Source organism: Arachis hypogaea, chromosome 16, assembly GCF_003086295.3.
Source record: "Arachis hypogaea cultivar Tifrunner chromosome 16, arahy.Tifrunner.gnm2.J5K5, whole genome shotgun sequence".
In the NCBI taxonomy this organism is placed as follows: domain Eukaryota; kingdom Viridiplantae; phylum Streptophyta; class Magnoliopsida; order Fabales; family Fabaceae; genus Arachis; species Arachis hypogaea.
In genome coordinates, this window is record NC_092051.1 from 16,647,108 (window position 1) to 16,662,070 (window position 14,963).

General features: G+C 34.1%; 1 protein-coding gene across 1 annotated transcript; it reads left to right on the plus strand.

The window, feature by feature from the left end:
* The first annotated feature begins 10,451 nt into the window (after positions 1 to 10,451).
* Positions 10,452 to 12,342, plus strand: LOC112758089 (serine/threonine-protein phosphatase PP1). The gene is made up of 4 exons (XM_025806666.2): positions 10,452 to 10,814; positions 10,884 to 11,443; positions 11,517 to 11,702; positions 11,792 to 12,342. The coding sequence occupies exons 1-4, from the start codon at positions 10,622 to 10,624 to the stop codon at positions 11,813 to 11,815; spliced, it is 963 nt and encodes a 320-aa protein (XP_025662451.1). The 5' UTR covers positions 10,452 to 10,621; the 3' UTR covers positions 11,816 to 12,342.
* Positions 12,343 to 14,963: the final 2,621 nt, after the last annotated feature.

The following is a 14,963-nucleotide window of genomic DNA, read 5'->3' on the forward strand; positions in this document are numbered from 1 at the left end:
TTCAAATCAGAAAATTGTGGGAAGCAGATGGGTATACAAGATCAAGACTTGCTCTAATGGTTCTATTGACCGTTATAAGGCACGATTGGTTGCTCAGGATTGTACGCAAGAGTATGGTATTGACTATGAAGAGACTTTTGCTCCTGTTGCTCGTCTTACATCTGTTCGAGCTCTTCTTGCCATTGCTGCGGTCAAAAGATGGTCTCTCAGTCAGATGGATGTGAATAATGCATTTTTTAATGGCGATTTGAAATAGAAGATCTATATGAAACCCCCTCCGGGTTATCCTTGTCCTTCTGGCAAAGTTTGTCTATTTCGCAAGGCACTATATGGGCTTAAGCAAGCTTCTCGTGAATGGTTTGACAAGTTCAGCACTACCATATGCAATCTTTGTTTCACTTGCAGTTCTCATGAGAATGCTCTCTTTATTCGTAAAAGTGCACGTGGAGTTATTCTTCTACTTCTGTATGTTGATGACATGATCATTACTGGAGATGATGCTGATAGTATCTCTGATCTCAAGGCGTCCCTTCAACATACTTTTGAGATGAAAGATCTTGGTTCTCTTAGCTATTTTCTTGGTCTAGAAGTCATATCCACCAATGATGGCATCTATCTCTCTCGAGCTAAATACGCTTCAGATCTTCTTGCTCGAGCCGGAATTACCGATAGTTGCACTGAGTCTACTCCTCTTGAGCCTAATGTTCGATTTACTCCTATGGATGGCACTGTTTTGGATAATCCTACTCTCTATCGATAGCTAGTTGGAGGACTCGTCTACTTAACTGTCACCCGACCAGACATTGCCTATCCAGTTCATGTACTTAGCCAGTTTTTGTCAGCTCCTCGTACTACTCACTATGCGACAGTTTTTTGCATTCTTCGCTACATCAAAGGCACTTTATTTCATGGCCTTTATTTTTCTGCCCATTCTTCTTTGTCCCTTCAGGCATACTCCAATGCTGATTGGGCTGGTGATCCCACTGATCATCGTTCTACTACTGGTTACTGTTTGTTTCTTGGCGACGCTCTCATTTCTTGCCGTGCTAAGAAGCAAACGTTCACTGCTCAATCAAGCACAGAAGTTGAGTATCGTGCCCTTGCTGACACCACTGCTGAGGTTATCTCGATTCGTTGGCTTCTCGAAGATTTGTGTGCTTCTCAGTCGTCCCCTACTGATATTTTTTGTGACAACCGCAGTGCTATTCAGATTTCCCATAATGATGTCTTTCATGAACGCACCAAACACATTGAGATTGATTGTCACTTTGTTAGGCAACGTATCCTTATTGATGATGTTCGTCTCATTGCTGTTGGAACACTGGATCAGACTGCTGATATCTTCACGAAAGCTCATCACCCGACTCGTTTCCGGACTTTGTTATCTAAACTCAAGTTGGTATCCTTAGCTCCTACTTGAATTTGAGGGGGGGAGATGTTAGAGAATCATTAGAATCATTTTAGATTAGTTAGTATCATTTATATTTATATAGTATATCTGTGTATTAATTGTAGGATTCTATGCCTTTATTACTTTGATTCTTCTGGCACCTATATATACCCCTTGTATATTGTATTCTTGATCAACCTGAATAATACACAAAACACTTTCTTTAGTTTAGTCTCTTGTTTCTAACAATTCAACTTATAAACTTCAGACCTCATACTGCTGCTTAGTCGACACATGAACAAAAAATGGTTGCTGTTTTTATTTTATTTTATTCTATTTTTACCTGAAATTATATGTGTTGGGCTAATCTAAAATTATGTATGCCTCAAGAAAATATACATGTTGTTTAAAATGCTTTCATTCATTTAGACATTTAGTAGCATGTAAAGTGCCAAATGGTACAAATGATATATTACTGATTTACTGTGAAACTAATAAAAAATCACGTGTGATATATATTTTATTTCTATTTATTTATATTTATTGTTGAGTTTGAAGAACTAAATATATTTTAAAGATTATGATTAAAACATTGATCAGGCTTGTAGGACTCTAAGCCAGCTAGTACACCTATGACAATCCAACCCTTTTTAGATCAATCGTAGGTGATCTACAATATGTTATTATCACCTTTTTTAGATCAATCGTGTCTTATATATACCCAACAAATTGAGTCAATTTATGGTCAAATTGACAAAATTCTGTTCAAACATATAGAGTTGAATGGTAAAATAGTGGAATAAGTACCATATGAGAGAAAAGCTCTAAAAGGAGAGAAAAAGACTGTTGAGGGATGAAAAGTTTTATTGCCTTTGTTATTATTATTATCCATATATATATATATATATATTAGACACCCTAATCCTAATAAATATACTCTATCTAATCATTTATATACACCAGAGTAGTTCAAGGTAGCGTTTGGTAGAGAGACAGAGACTGAAATAAATTTCAGTATTTTGTTTGGTGTAAAGTAAGAGACAGAAATTGAAACAAGAATAAAATTCTAATTTAATTTGCACAAAAGATAAAATTAGAATTAATTAATTGAAATGAGAGTATTTTAGGTATAAAATGTTATTAAAATTTCAGTCTCCATCTCTAAAAATTTTAGTCTCTTGTATCTCTAGTTTTTGGAGGTACTGTGAAATTTTAGGAACAGAGACAAAAATTTTAGTACCAGTCTCTAAATCAACAAACATAATACTGTGTCTCAGTCTTCCCGTCTCTGTCCCAGTACCTCAAAACAAATGCTACCCAAGAGTACCTAAGGAGTACCTAATTAACAAGATAAAATACTATTTAATATATAACCTTAATTACATCCTCCCTCAAGCTGGGGCACATAAAAATTGATGAGACCCAGTTTGTTGTTACAAGAGAAAAAACTTTTAGGTGACAGTGACTTGGTTAGGATATCAGCAACTTCGTTTGTTGAAGAAACTAGAAGGAGCTTAATCAGTCCTTCCTGAACTCTATCACGAATAGTATGACAGTCAATCTCTATATGCTTAGTCCTTTCGCGAAAGACTGGATTAGCAGCAATACGGAGAGCAGATTGATTGTCACAGTACATAACAATAGGACGAGAGAGGTATTCTAAAGTCTTTCAACAAGTAAGAGAGCCATACTCCCTCACAGGTGGCAAGAGCCATGGCTCTATATTCAGCTTCAGCCGAGAAGCGAGCTACAGTGTGTTGCTTCTTACTTTGCCAAGAAATCAATGACTTTCTAAGAAAGAAACAAGATACTGAAAGTCTAGTGTCTGGACAACTCCCCAATCTGAGTCAGAGAAAGTAGTGAGTGTGAGATTGTTGGAGGTGAAAAATAACACTCCCTTGGCCGGAGCACCTTTAAGATCATACAGAGTGGCTTGGAAATGTTTTGTTGTGGCACAATCTAAAAACTGACTGAGCTTGTCAACTGTGAAGCATATATCCGGCCGTGTATTAGTGAGGTAAATTAAACGTCCAATTAGCCATCTATAAGGTGCAACATCATCAAGAGGAGTTCCTGAATATTTAGATAGATGAGTTGTATAATCTATTAGTGTGGAGGCTGGTTTTTCATTCATCAACCCAAACTCATCAAGCAACTCAAGTGTATATTTGCGTTGATACATGGCAATGCCCTGCTAACTTCTGACAATTTCCAAACCAAAATTTTTTTTTAATTCGCCAAGATCCTTAATTTTAAATTTGTTATCTAAGAGCTGTTTAATCCTTGCAATTTCTCTCCAATCATCTCCTGCTAAAACTAGGTCGTCCACATAAACAAGGATACATGTAAAGTCTGAATCAAATAGTTTAGTGAACAAACAGCTGTCTGATTTTGATTGAGTATATCTATCTTCAACGAGAACACAACATAACTTCTGATGCCACTGTCTACTAGCCTATTTCAAGCCATATAACGATTTTTTCAACTTACAAACTGAACCAGCTGGCACTGTCAATCCTAATGGAGGTTTCATATACACCTCTTCTGGTAAATTTCCATGGAGAAAAGCAGAATTGACATCTAACTGGTGGACATACCATCCTTTAGTAGCAGTAATAGCCAAAAACATTCTTAAAGTAGTGAGTTTGATTACTAGACTAAAGGTATCAAAGTAATCAAAACCTGCCGTTTGAGTGAAGCCTCTTGCAACGAGCCTTGCCTTGTGGCGTTCTACCTCACCATTGGGTTTGAACTTGATCTTGAAAATTTATTTGCATCTAATTGCCTTCTTTCCAAAAGGAAGAGAAGTCAGTTTCCATGTTTTATTCTCTTCAAGAGCATTCACTTAAGCACTTATTGCCTTATGCCAGCAATCATAGAGGATGGCCTCTTCATAACTTCTTGGTTCTGTGGTGGAGGATATAGCAGCTAAAAAAGCTTCATGCCTTATTGAAAATGTGTTGTAAGATACATAGTTAGAGATTGGATAGTTTACTTCAAAGGAAGTTGGAGATTGCTGATCTGAAACATTGACTTGCATGCAATGATACTCTCTTGCAAATAGGATGGCTGTTTTCTTTGCCTGCATGATCTTCTAAGTTCATTAGCATCAGATGTACTGTTTGGATTACTTAATGATGCAGTAGGATTCAAATTATTTGCTTCAAAAATGGAAGGTTGGCCAGAAGAAAAATCATGAGATGCAAATTCAAGTGAATGAGAATTAGGAGAGGATGACACATGCAAATTAGATTCAAGTGCATGAGGTTCAGAAACAAGAATTTCTTCATTAGAATGTAAGTCTCTTGATTTTGTCAGTGAATTATTTTTGAAATTAGAAAGAGTGTTCAAATTAAGCAATTTATTTGATCTTTCACTACTGCAAAAAGGATCTGAATGAAAATTCATTTCAAGATGAGAAACATTAGAATTTTGAGAGTACGAATTTTTAGTGGCTAAAGATTGATCATTTGAAGATAAAAGCTCTTTAAAAGGAAAATAGGATTCATAGAAAATAACATTTCGAGAAATAACAACTTCTTTGGTTTTAATACCAAGTAAAATATAGTCTTTTGTCCCTAATTTATATCCAAGAAAGACATATTTTCGTGCTCTATGATCCAATTTCTTTCGATGAGCATATAAAGTAGAAGTAAAGGCTAAACAACAAAAAGCCTTTAGAGATGTTAATTCTGGAATGTTGCGGTTAAGAATCTGATATGGGCTATGTTTAAATGTAACTTGGAGTACTCTATTAATTATGTAAATAGCATGAGCCACTGCATAATGTCAAAAATAATTTGGAAGATTAGAAGCAAATATGAGAGCCCTAGCTACATTTAGAATATCTTGATACTTTCTTTCAACAATTCTATTTTGCTGTGGTGTTTTTACACAACTTTTTTGATGTAAAATTACTTTCTTTTGATAGAAAGAACTCATAAAAAATTCCTGGCCATTATCGGTTCTAATGGCTTTTACCATGATTCTCTTTTGTGTATAAATCATTTCAACAAAATTCTCTAAAAGAGAACGAGTCTCAAATTTATTTTTCATAAAGAAAATCCAAGTAAACCTACTCCTACCCTCAACAATGGTTAAAAAATATCTATGGCCAAAAGTAGATGGTGTGGCAATAGGCCCCTAAATGTCAGCATGAATCAAATCAAAAGGAAATTCATATCTACTCAAACTATTAGAGAAAAGTAACCTCTTTTGTTTTGCAAAATGACATGGATCACATGGTACATCATTGTTTGGACATGAGATGAATGGATGCATTTTTTCTAACTGTTGTAATCTATTAAAAGAAATATGGCCTAACCTATAATGCCAAAGAATACTCTGTGAAGTGTGTGAAATGTGTATGTCCTGTTCTTCTGTCATAATATTCAAAATCTTTTCTTCTCATTTGCTAAAGTTAACAGCCATCTTTGCTTGAGTATTCATTGTATATAGTCCTCGCTTTTGATAAGCAATTTCAATCATCCTCAAGGTAGGTCGCTCCTGAATCTCACAATTATGAGTATCGAACATAAAACAACAAGATAAGGCATTAGTAATTTTTGAAATAGAAATGAAATTACATTTAAAATTTGGTACATATAAAACCTCAGTCAAATAAAATTCAACTGAAAAGAAAACTGTTCCACATAAGGTTGTAACAGTTTGTGAATAAATTGGCATGATAATTGTAATTGGATTAATATGTTTAATAGAATGAAAATGTTTAAGACGAAACAAATGTGAGCAATTGCTCCAGTATCTAAAATCCAATCTTAAGAATTCAATTCAAAATCGAAAAGAGAAATGAGATAAAATATACCGATTGAAGAAGCATGAATAGTTGCCAAATTTTTTATCATGAAGAGGTTTTTTATGTTGCTAGAATAGTGCAATAAGTGCTTCTTTCTGTCTATCCGAGAATATCTCATCTTGCCTTCAGATAACTGTGGGGTTGTATTCTGCATTACTCGCAACTACCACTGAGTTCACTGAATTAGCTGAAAGAGGTACTCCATTAGAGTGATTTGGTTGCAGATGTGATGGAAAGCCATGCTTCTGGTAACATGTATCCACCAAGTGACATTGTTTTTCACAATAAGAGCAAAGTTTGGGAGCTCCTCTAGTAGTACCTTTGCCACCTTTACCACGTCCTCTTCCTCTTTCTCTGACATTGTTGGCCGCAAATTGGCATTTTTCACCTCCAGTATTAACAAATTTGGCACTGCCTTGGCTAATCTGGTATGACTCTTTTTCACCTATAGATTTAGTGTGAACAACATTCACTAACATTCTAGAATCTGGTTCAATGAGATGCATCATTTGTCTCTCTTGCTGAAGAAGTAGAGAAAAATAGTATTCACATCTGGAAGGGGCTTAAGCAACATAATATGGGAGCGCACACTTGCATATTGGTCATTTAAACCTCTAAGAAAACAAATCATATAAGACTGCAACCTATATTTCTTCATTATGTCTAATCCACAGCTACAATTACTCAAGCAAGTACAAGTTGGTATGGGTCTGAATTCGTCTATTTCCTCCCAGATCCCTTTCAGTTTTGTATAGTAAGAGGCGATGGATAACTCACCTTACTTTGTGCTGAACAGATCTTCCTCAAACTCAGCAATCCAAAATAAACCCTCATAAAATCGATGTTTGAGGTCCTTCCACAGTTCGTGTGCATCAATGTGGTCAGTGGAGTAGTTGTGAGAGCGATTTCAGGTGTCTCACTTGGGTGAAGTTAGTAATAACTTGAAGGATAAGGTTGGTGTTAGTTCTAGAAGTGGCTTAGAAAGCTTGAAACTGAGCCATCATCTTTGCAAAGTTCTAAAAAACTGCTGTAGTAAAACTTTGTGTATCTAGATTCATCATCTCTGCCTCATTTGTTGCCATTGATGAATAAGTGTGTGTTTGGATTTCAGTTTGTAAACGTGAGTTTGCATAAAATTGATTTTACAAAATTGATTTTGATAAAAAGTAAGTTTGTGTTAACATGATTTATCTTTGACAATATTTGTATCAAAATTGATTATAGCAAAATAAATGTTGTTTGGATTATACTATTCAAAATCACTTTATAAAAAATTACTAAAAGAGACATCAATTTAAATTATTTTTTTTATATACATGCAAAAACAGAACCTAACAAAAATAATATAAAAAATATTTATTATATAAATAAATAAATACAATAAAAAATATAAAAAGAGAGAACTATAAATTTTATAATGTTAAACAAAAAAAATATTTTATAATATTTCTAATATTACACGTACTCTTTAATTTAGTATTATTTTTTACTATAAATTTTCATTATTTATGACTCTATTATTACTTATAATTAATTTTTTATTTATTTTATCATTTTTTATAGGATCATAGTTTATATTATACAAAATTTTGATAATAAACGTAGTATATAATAATTACAATTACAAATTTTATAAAGTCAAAATAAAAAATAAAAAAATTAATATAAAACAAAGATAGAGTACTTCAAAAAATAGAAAAAAAATCATACAGATAAAAAATAATAAAAATTTCATAAAACCAACAACATATATCATATGAACAAAAAAATACAATAAAAACTAAATAAAATTCATATGAATAAAATAAATAAAAAATAAAAAAATTTCATACACAATATAAATACAATGTAATAAAAGATAGAAAAAAAAAGAATTTATATGAACAAAAATTAATAAAAAAAATCATAAAAAGTTAATAAAATACCTGAAAAATTATAGCACTACAAAAAAAAAAATCAACAATATTTGTCATATGAATAAAAGAAATACAATAAAATAAATAAAAATTATATAAACAAAGTCAAACAAAAATAAAAAAAATTCATAAAAATATACATATAAAAAATAGTATAAGAAATAATAAAAAAAAACTCATATAAAACCATAACATTCCTAACACTAAAAATTAAAATATGAAAATGAGTACTAAAAATAATAAAAAAATTAAAATATTCAATTTACTAGTAATTGAAACAAATTTGAACGATTTTGATGAAAAAAAAATGGAAGGAATAACTATGAAAAAATAGAAAGAATTACAGAGAACTACTGTGATGCTTATAGTTATTGGTATCCTTTTTATAGAAGAAAATGAAGGGTAAGGTTGGTAAGAAAGAAAAAATTTTCTCACCTAATTTTCTAAAGGTAATCAGCAACCATGAACGTGAAACACAAAAGTTACAAATTTTAGCTTCTTCTCAACGTAGGTTCAGAGGCAGAATCGTTTCTGCGTTTAGAAAGAAAAAAATTGCCAAACATAAAAGTGAAACTTTCAAGAAGCTCAAACGCACTTCTTTCTTCCTCAACGGATTTGCCAAACACACCTTAAATCGGACAGATCTACCTTTCACGAGCTACTGTCATTACAAGTTCTCATATGTGGCGAAAGATTTACACTTTGTTGCAGGCTCCAAGCTCACCGCACCATGACAAAACTCTGTTTAAACCTGCAGAGTTGAATGGTAAAATAGTGGAACAAGCACTATATGAGAGGGAGGTTCTAAAAGGAGAGAAAAAGACAGTTGAGGGATGAAAAGCTTTATTGACTTTGTCATTACTATTATCCATATATATACAAGAACATTAGACACCCTAACTCTAATAAATATATTCTATCTAACCATTTATACACATCAGAGGACCTCAAGAATACCTAAAAAGTATCTAATTAACAAGATAAAATATTATTTAATATATAACCTTAATTACATATAAACCGGGACAAGAACATTGGCTAACAGTGAAGAGGGTACTCCAATACTTAGCAGGTACGGTAGATACTAAACTTGAATTTCATAAAACTAATGATCTTCGTTTGATTGCCTTTTCAAATTCTGATTGGGCAGCAGATATAGATGATCGCAAGTCCATTTCAGATTACTGTGTATACTGTGGAGCCAACCTTGTCTCTTGGAAATGCTCTAAACAATCTGTACTGAGCAGAAATTCCACTTAAGTAGAATTTCGGGCCTTGGCAGCAGTGTTTTCAGAACTGATTTAGATTCAAACTCTATTGAATAAATTTAGACAGCCATGTAATATATCCCCAACAGTATTCTGTAACAATATGTCATCAGTCCTTCGAGCCTATAATCCAATTCTATATAAAAGAATTAAGCACTTTGAGCTAAACCTGTATTTTGTTAGAGATCGAGTTCTTCAGGAATTGGTTGCAGTCACACATATCCCAAGTTCAAAATAGGTTGTAGATATTTTGACTAGACCCCTTTCACAAGTTCTCTTTCAAAAATTTAGAGGCAAACTCAGATTGGCAACAAAATTTTCCTAAGTTTGTGAGAAGATGTAAGAGTAATTGATTGAAAGTTAGTTATAAACAGTTATAATAACTGAACTTATAAATGAGTTAGTTATAACATATTACTATCATCTGTTATAAATAAAGAAATAATGCTGTACAAAAGACACAATCAATAATATACACTTTGAACTTTACATTCACAAATCTTTATTCTCTTTCTCTGCTAACTTTCTCCCCGTCTTTGATTGCATACCAAGCTTTCTTTAGCTTCTCTATTTTGAATGTTCATAATATCAATAAAATGAGAAGATCTACTATATGAAAATAATAGTATAGTATTTTTATATCTTTTTTTTTGACATGTGAATATCAAATACTCACCTTTTTTAATAATATAATATTTTATATTTTAAGCAAAAATTACTATAAAAAACAGATTATAACTAAAATTAAATTTTAAACCTTCAAACAAAGAATAATAAATTTTCAAAGAAATAAATTTAATTTCACGAATACAATAAAAGTGAGAATTTTTCTATCAAGTCGGGTTAAGAATAATCTGAAGATTCAGTTGAAACGACAACGTTGCTTGTTTGATATATAGGAAAATAGGATTAAAAAGAAAAAGGAAAAAAAAAAGGACAGGGGAGCAATGATTCCGGGATTGACCAAACGAGAGAAGGAAGTACGGGAAGACACGTGGGTTTGAATTCATACGCGCCAAATGGTGTCAACCTTTGAAGGTTTCAACTTTGAGCGGAATAAAGGAGCCTACTTGGCAGTTGGTAGGGAATTTTACATAGATGAAGGAATGGTTGATTTTGGGCGAAATAAACAGAATTAGTAAAGCTATCTTGTTGACAACTCTCTCTTTCTTTATTTGCCTTCCTTCCTTCATTTAACAGAGAAAGAAAGGGGGCCATCGGGTTGTTTTGGATGATGATGACAATAGAGGGAATGATGGAGAAGGGGGTTCTGGATGACGTCATTAGGAGGCTGCTTGAAGGCAAGGGAGGCAAGCAAGTTCAGCTCTCGGAGTCTGAGATCCGTCAGCTTTGCGTCAACGCCAGACAAATCTTCCTCTCTCAGCCCATCCTCCTCGACCTCCAGGCTCCCATCCGCATCGGCGGTTAGTTAGTTACATCAACTAACTTTCTTTTCCTGTCTTTGCAAAATGTTTACCCTTAAAACGTTGCAGGTGACATACACGGGCAGTACCAAGACTTGCTGAGGCTTTTCGAATACGGCGGTTATCCTCCCACGGCCAACTACCTCTTCTTGGGGGATTATGTAGACAGAGGCAAGCAGAGCTTGGAGACCATATGCCTGCTTTTGGCCTACAAGATAAGATATCCTGACAAGGTTCACCTGCTCAGAGGAAACCATGAAGACGCGAAAATAAACCGGATATACGGTTTCTACGATGAGTGTAAAAGGAGGTTCAATGTTAGGCTGTGGAAGATATTTACAGATTGCTTTAACTGTTTGCCGGTTGCTGCACTCATTGATGGAAAAATTCTCTGTATGCATGGAGGACTCTCTCCTGAATTGCAAACTTTGGATCAGATAAGGGAGATTTCAAGGCCTACTGAGATTCCAGATAGCGGTCTACTCTGCGATCTGCTCTGGTCCGATCCCGATCCCAGTCTCGACGGTTGGGCAGACAGCGACCGAGGCATTTCCTGCACTTTTGGTCCTAATGCAGTCACCGAGTTTTTGGACAAAAATGATCTTGATCTCGTTTGCAGAGGTCATCAGGTAAACCTCCTACTTCCCTGCTCTTCCTGCTCTGCCCTCCTTCTATATTTATTCTTGTTTTCTTTTCTTGCAGGTTGTGGAGGATGGATATGAATTTTTCGCTAAACGGCGATTAGTTACCATATTCTCTGCTCCAAATTATGGTGGCGAGTTTGACAATGCTGGTGCATTGTTGAGCGTTGATGAATCTCTTGTTTGTTCCTTTGAGATATTGAAACCGGTGGATAAAGGATCCTCATCAAAGGTCACTCTTAAAAAGGTATATTAATAACCTAGAAATGTTATGTTGTTTTGTTTTGAATGGTTGTGACTTGTGAATATTAGTTTCTAACCTAACTTTTTTGGCAGCCCCCTAAACTTGGCAAGGTATAGTCACTTGTGGAATTAAAGACGTTCAGTTCAAATAGGAATGCAGCTAACTCAACTTGTACGGAGATGAAACTTTCGAGTAGGAGCTTGGCATGAGTTGAAGACTGTGAATGATGTAATGACTGAGAGTATTATTATTGTAAACTAGAGTACCCAGGGTAGGCATTCTTCTGTGGCAGCAGCAGCAGACATTTTTGCTTTTTCCACCAGTTGCTTGTAGCTTGTGTAATGTGTGAGCATCAAAGATATTGTAAAGATTTCTATGCCATTTGTCTGAATGACTGCTCAAGAATATTGTTTTTGGTAGTACGAGGCTGGCTATGGCACTGAATCGTATGAACATTTGCAGTCTTCATATGAATAGAATGCCTTGTTCTGATTCATAGCAACAACGATATCTCAGTTATTTAGTTATAAAAAAAAGAAAAAAAAAAGGAGGTGTTTTCCTATGCAATCTGTATCGTTTAGTTGAATTGAATTGTGTAAAAATGATCTTACTTTCTTAAACAACGCCAGTATGTTGTGTAGTAGCTAATTGCATATTTAATTATCATCATCATCATCATCATCATCATCACCACGTTTCTCCTTTTATTAGCGAGTTGCTATACTATCTAGTGTTAAGTCTCAACCGGAAATGAAAACTAAGAAATTATTTATTCTCTTAGTGATCATTTGAACATTTAACCGTTAAATTGCTGGAAGAATTAACAGATTTTAAAATTATAACAAGATTTGTTGAGCTTACCTTTTAGTTTATTTAATATTTAGGAGGATATCTGACAATAATTTTAAGATACTACTACATCTTCACTCAATGAGAAAAATCATTATGATGTTTAGCAGTTTTGATTGATTGTGCAAATAAATAGAGATGTAATGGTAAAATCCACAAGGTCTTTGAAGTAAATGAAGAAAATAAGCATTTTCCAAAATATGAGTGGTGGAACAGGATAAGCGTACATTTTCTTGAATTAGCCCTGTTGATTTTCATTTAGCACAGAAGGACCTAAGAATAAGATAGAATGAGAAGCGAATAAGTAGCTAATGAACAGAACTATTTCCGGTATGCCATACAGAAAGGGCTTATTAAAGATAGATTGAGATGGAAGAAGAGGAGGGAAAGCAGGAAGACATTTTCTTCTGTGCGACTGTGCGGGAACTACGCTCAAAGGGGGGAAATGGATCCTCTCAATTTTTTTTAACAATTGAGAGAGTAAAGTGTAATTTCTCACCATTAATTTTGTAAGTGGGATCAATAATAAATATGAGAGAGAGAACAATGAAGGACTAGAGATCACACTTTACACCCTCAATTTTTTTTAACAACGGAGAGGATCCATTCCCCACACTCAAATAAAAAGATTAAAAGATCAGAATTTCAGCATAAGAAAGGTGGGTGGGGCCTATGATCTGAAAGTAAGCGATCCATTAAGATCAAAGCCAATTAGTTGGATTGAAACATAGTAGAACACACGACCCGAGATAGATAAATAAAAACATAGGTCAATAGCAATAAATTTAAAGGGAGGACGAATAAAGATTTTATAATTACCTTTATCTAAACATAATTTTTTTATTCTTAGATGATAAATTATAGAGATAAATTTTAATATGTTATTGTTTCACTCAATGTTTAGTAATCTCGTCAGGATGTCGAATCGAGTTTGTATTAAAATCACAATTCAAAAAGTAGATACGATTCTTTTGAAAATAGTGGGCTCAACTCAGGAATTACTTAGTATTTGTGTCGAAGCGGATTGTGTCGAATTATTAGTGCCAAGTTGCAATAAATAATATGGAAATGTGTAAAATAAATAAAAGAGAACTTTGAATAATTGAAAATATAAAAGTGAAATGAAAATCAACAGAAAACAGAATAACGAATGAAATATTTAAAACAAAAAAATTAAAAAAAAAAAGAAAAATTAAAAATAAGAAGATAAAATAGACTCCTAACACTCACATGAACTTGCACTCCATGATCTTTCGTTTCGTCGTTGAGACTGAAAATTTTTGTAAAATTTGTGTAATGATCTAGTGTTTTTTATTGAAGTTTCTTTTCCTTTCTAAACTTCTTCTATTTATAGTCCTCAAGGGTGGACTTGCTCCTAAAAAATTTTGACCACGACCTTAATTCTTCCTTTTTCTCAAGCCACGACCTTACCTTAACCCTAAAGAATTTTCATGGTGGACACCCCCATGTCCTATCTTGCCTTACTCTTCAATCTCCACGTTTTTCATTGTGCTTTGTATTTAATCACATGGTTTTTATGGTTTCGACTAATTTTTTATCATTAAACCCTCGACCTTGACTATTATTCTTATTGTAGTCTAAAGTGTTGTTCCCCTATAGTTAAATATTTGATCCGTCGATCTTTCCCAAATTTCGACGAATCGCAGTCGAATTGCTTCATAAGTCGAAACTCGTACCAACAAATTCCTCCTTAAAATTTATCTTTTCAAAACGTAAAAGGATAAGTTTTATTCAGCCATGTGCCATTCATGTGCCAGTTTCATATTTTCAAATTTTTTAAAAAGACGATTATGAGAACACGAAAGGGTTTGTGCGTTTTTAGGAATATGTAACGTTCCTAATAGGTTTTAACGGGTCTCTATCTTTTAAAACCCTTTATGTTTTTCTAGGTTTGCCTTCTTCACCCATTACTCTCACTCTTCTTCATATTTCAAAAGTGCTTTTCATCTTCTACAAACACTCCTCCTTCTTGTTTGAAAAATCCATCTTAGCTTACTTCCATGGACTCTCAATCTGGTCTCCATTCCAGTAGCATACCGGTTGTTACTGCTGCATCATCGTCTTCCACCACCATTGCTGCAACCACCACTACTTTCATTCCCGTCACCACTTCCACCACATAAGCCACCATGTCATCTCCTTTGCCTGCCTCTGTCTCCGTCGCTGCAGCTGCTACCGACATACCGTTGTTCTAGGGGGAGCCTATGCTGCTCTTGCTTCTTCTCAAGATGATGACGACGACGTTCACGTTGTGGATACTCCTCCTTTGGTGACCACTGTGTCCCAATTATACAATGATGATGGGATCCTAAGAGCTCCCAATCCTAATGTAGAAATCATCGCGTTATGGCGGAGCCAGGTATTGCTTTCATTTCAAGTTTCCAATGTTTGTAT

Bases quoted from the DNA above. Each gene is read 5' to 3' on its own strand.
- LOC112758089 (XM_025806666.2), top strand. From the start codon at position 10,622: ATGATGATGACAATAGAGGGAATGATGGAGAAGGGGGTTCTGGATGAC. The intron at 11,444-11,516 runs GTAAACCTCCTA...CTTTTCTTGCAG, and splicing joins TCGTTTGCAGAGGTCATCAG to GTTGTGGAGGATGGATATGA. The intron at 11,703-11,791 runs GTATATTAATAA...CTTTTTTGGCAG, and splicing joins CAAAGGTCACTCTTAAAAAG to CCCCCTAAACTTGGCAAGGT.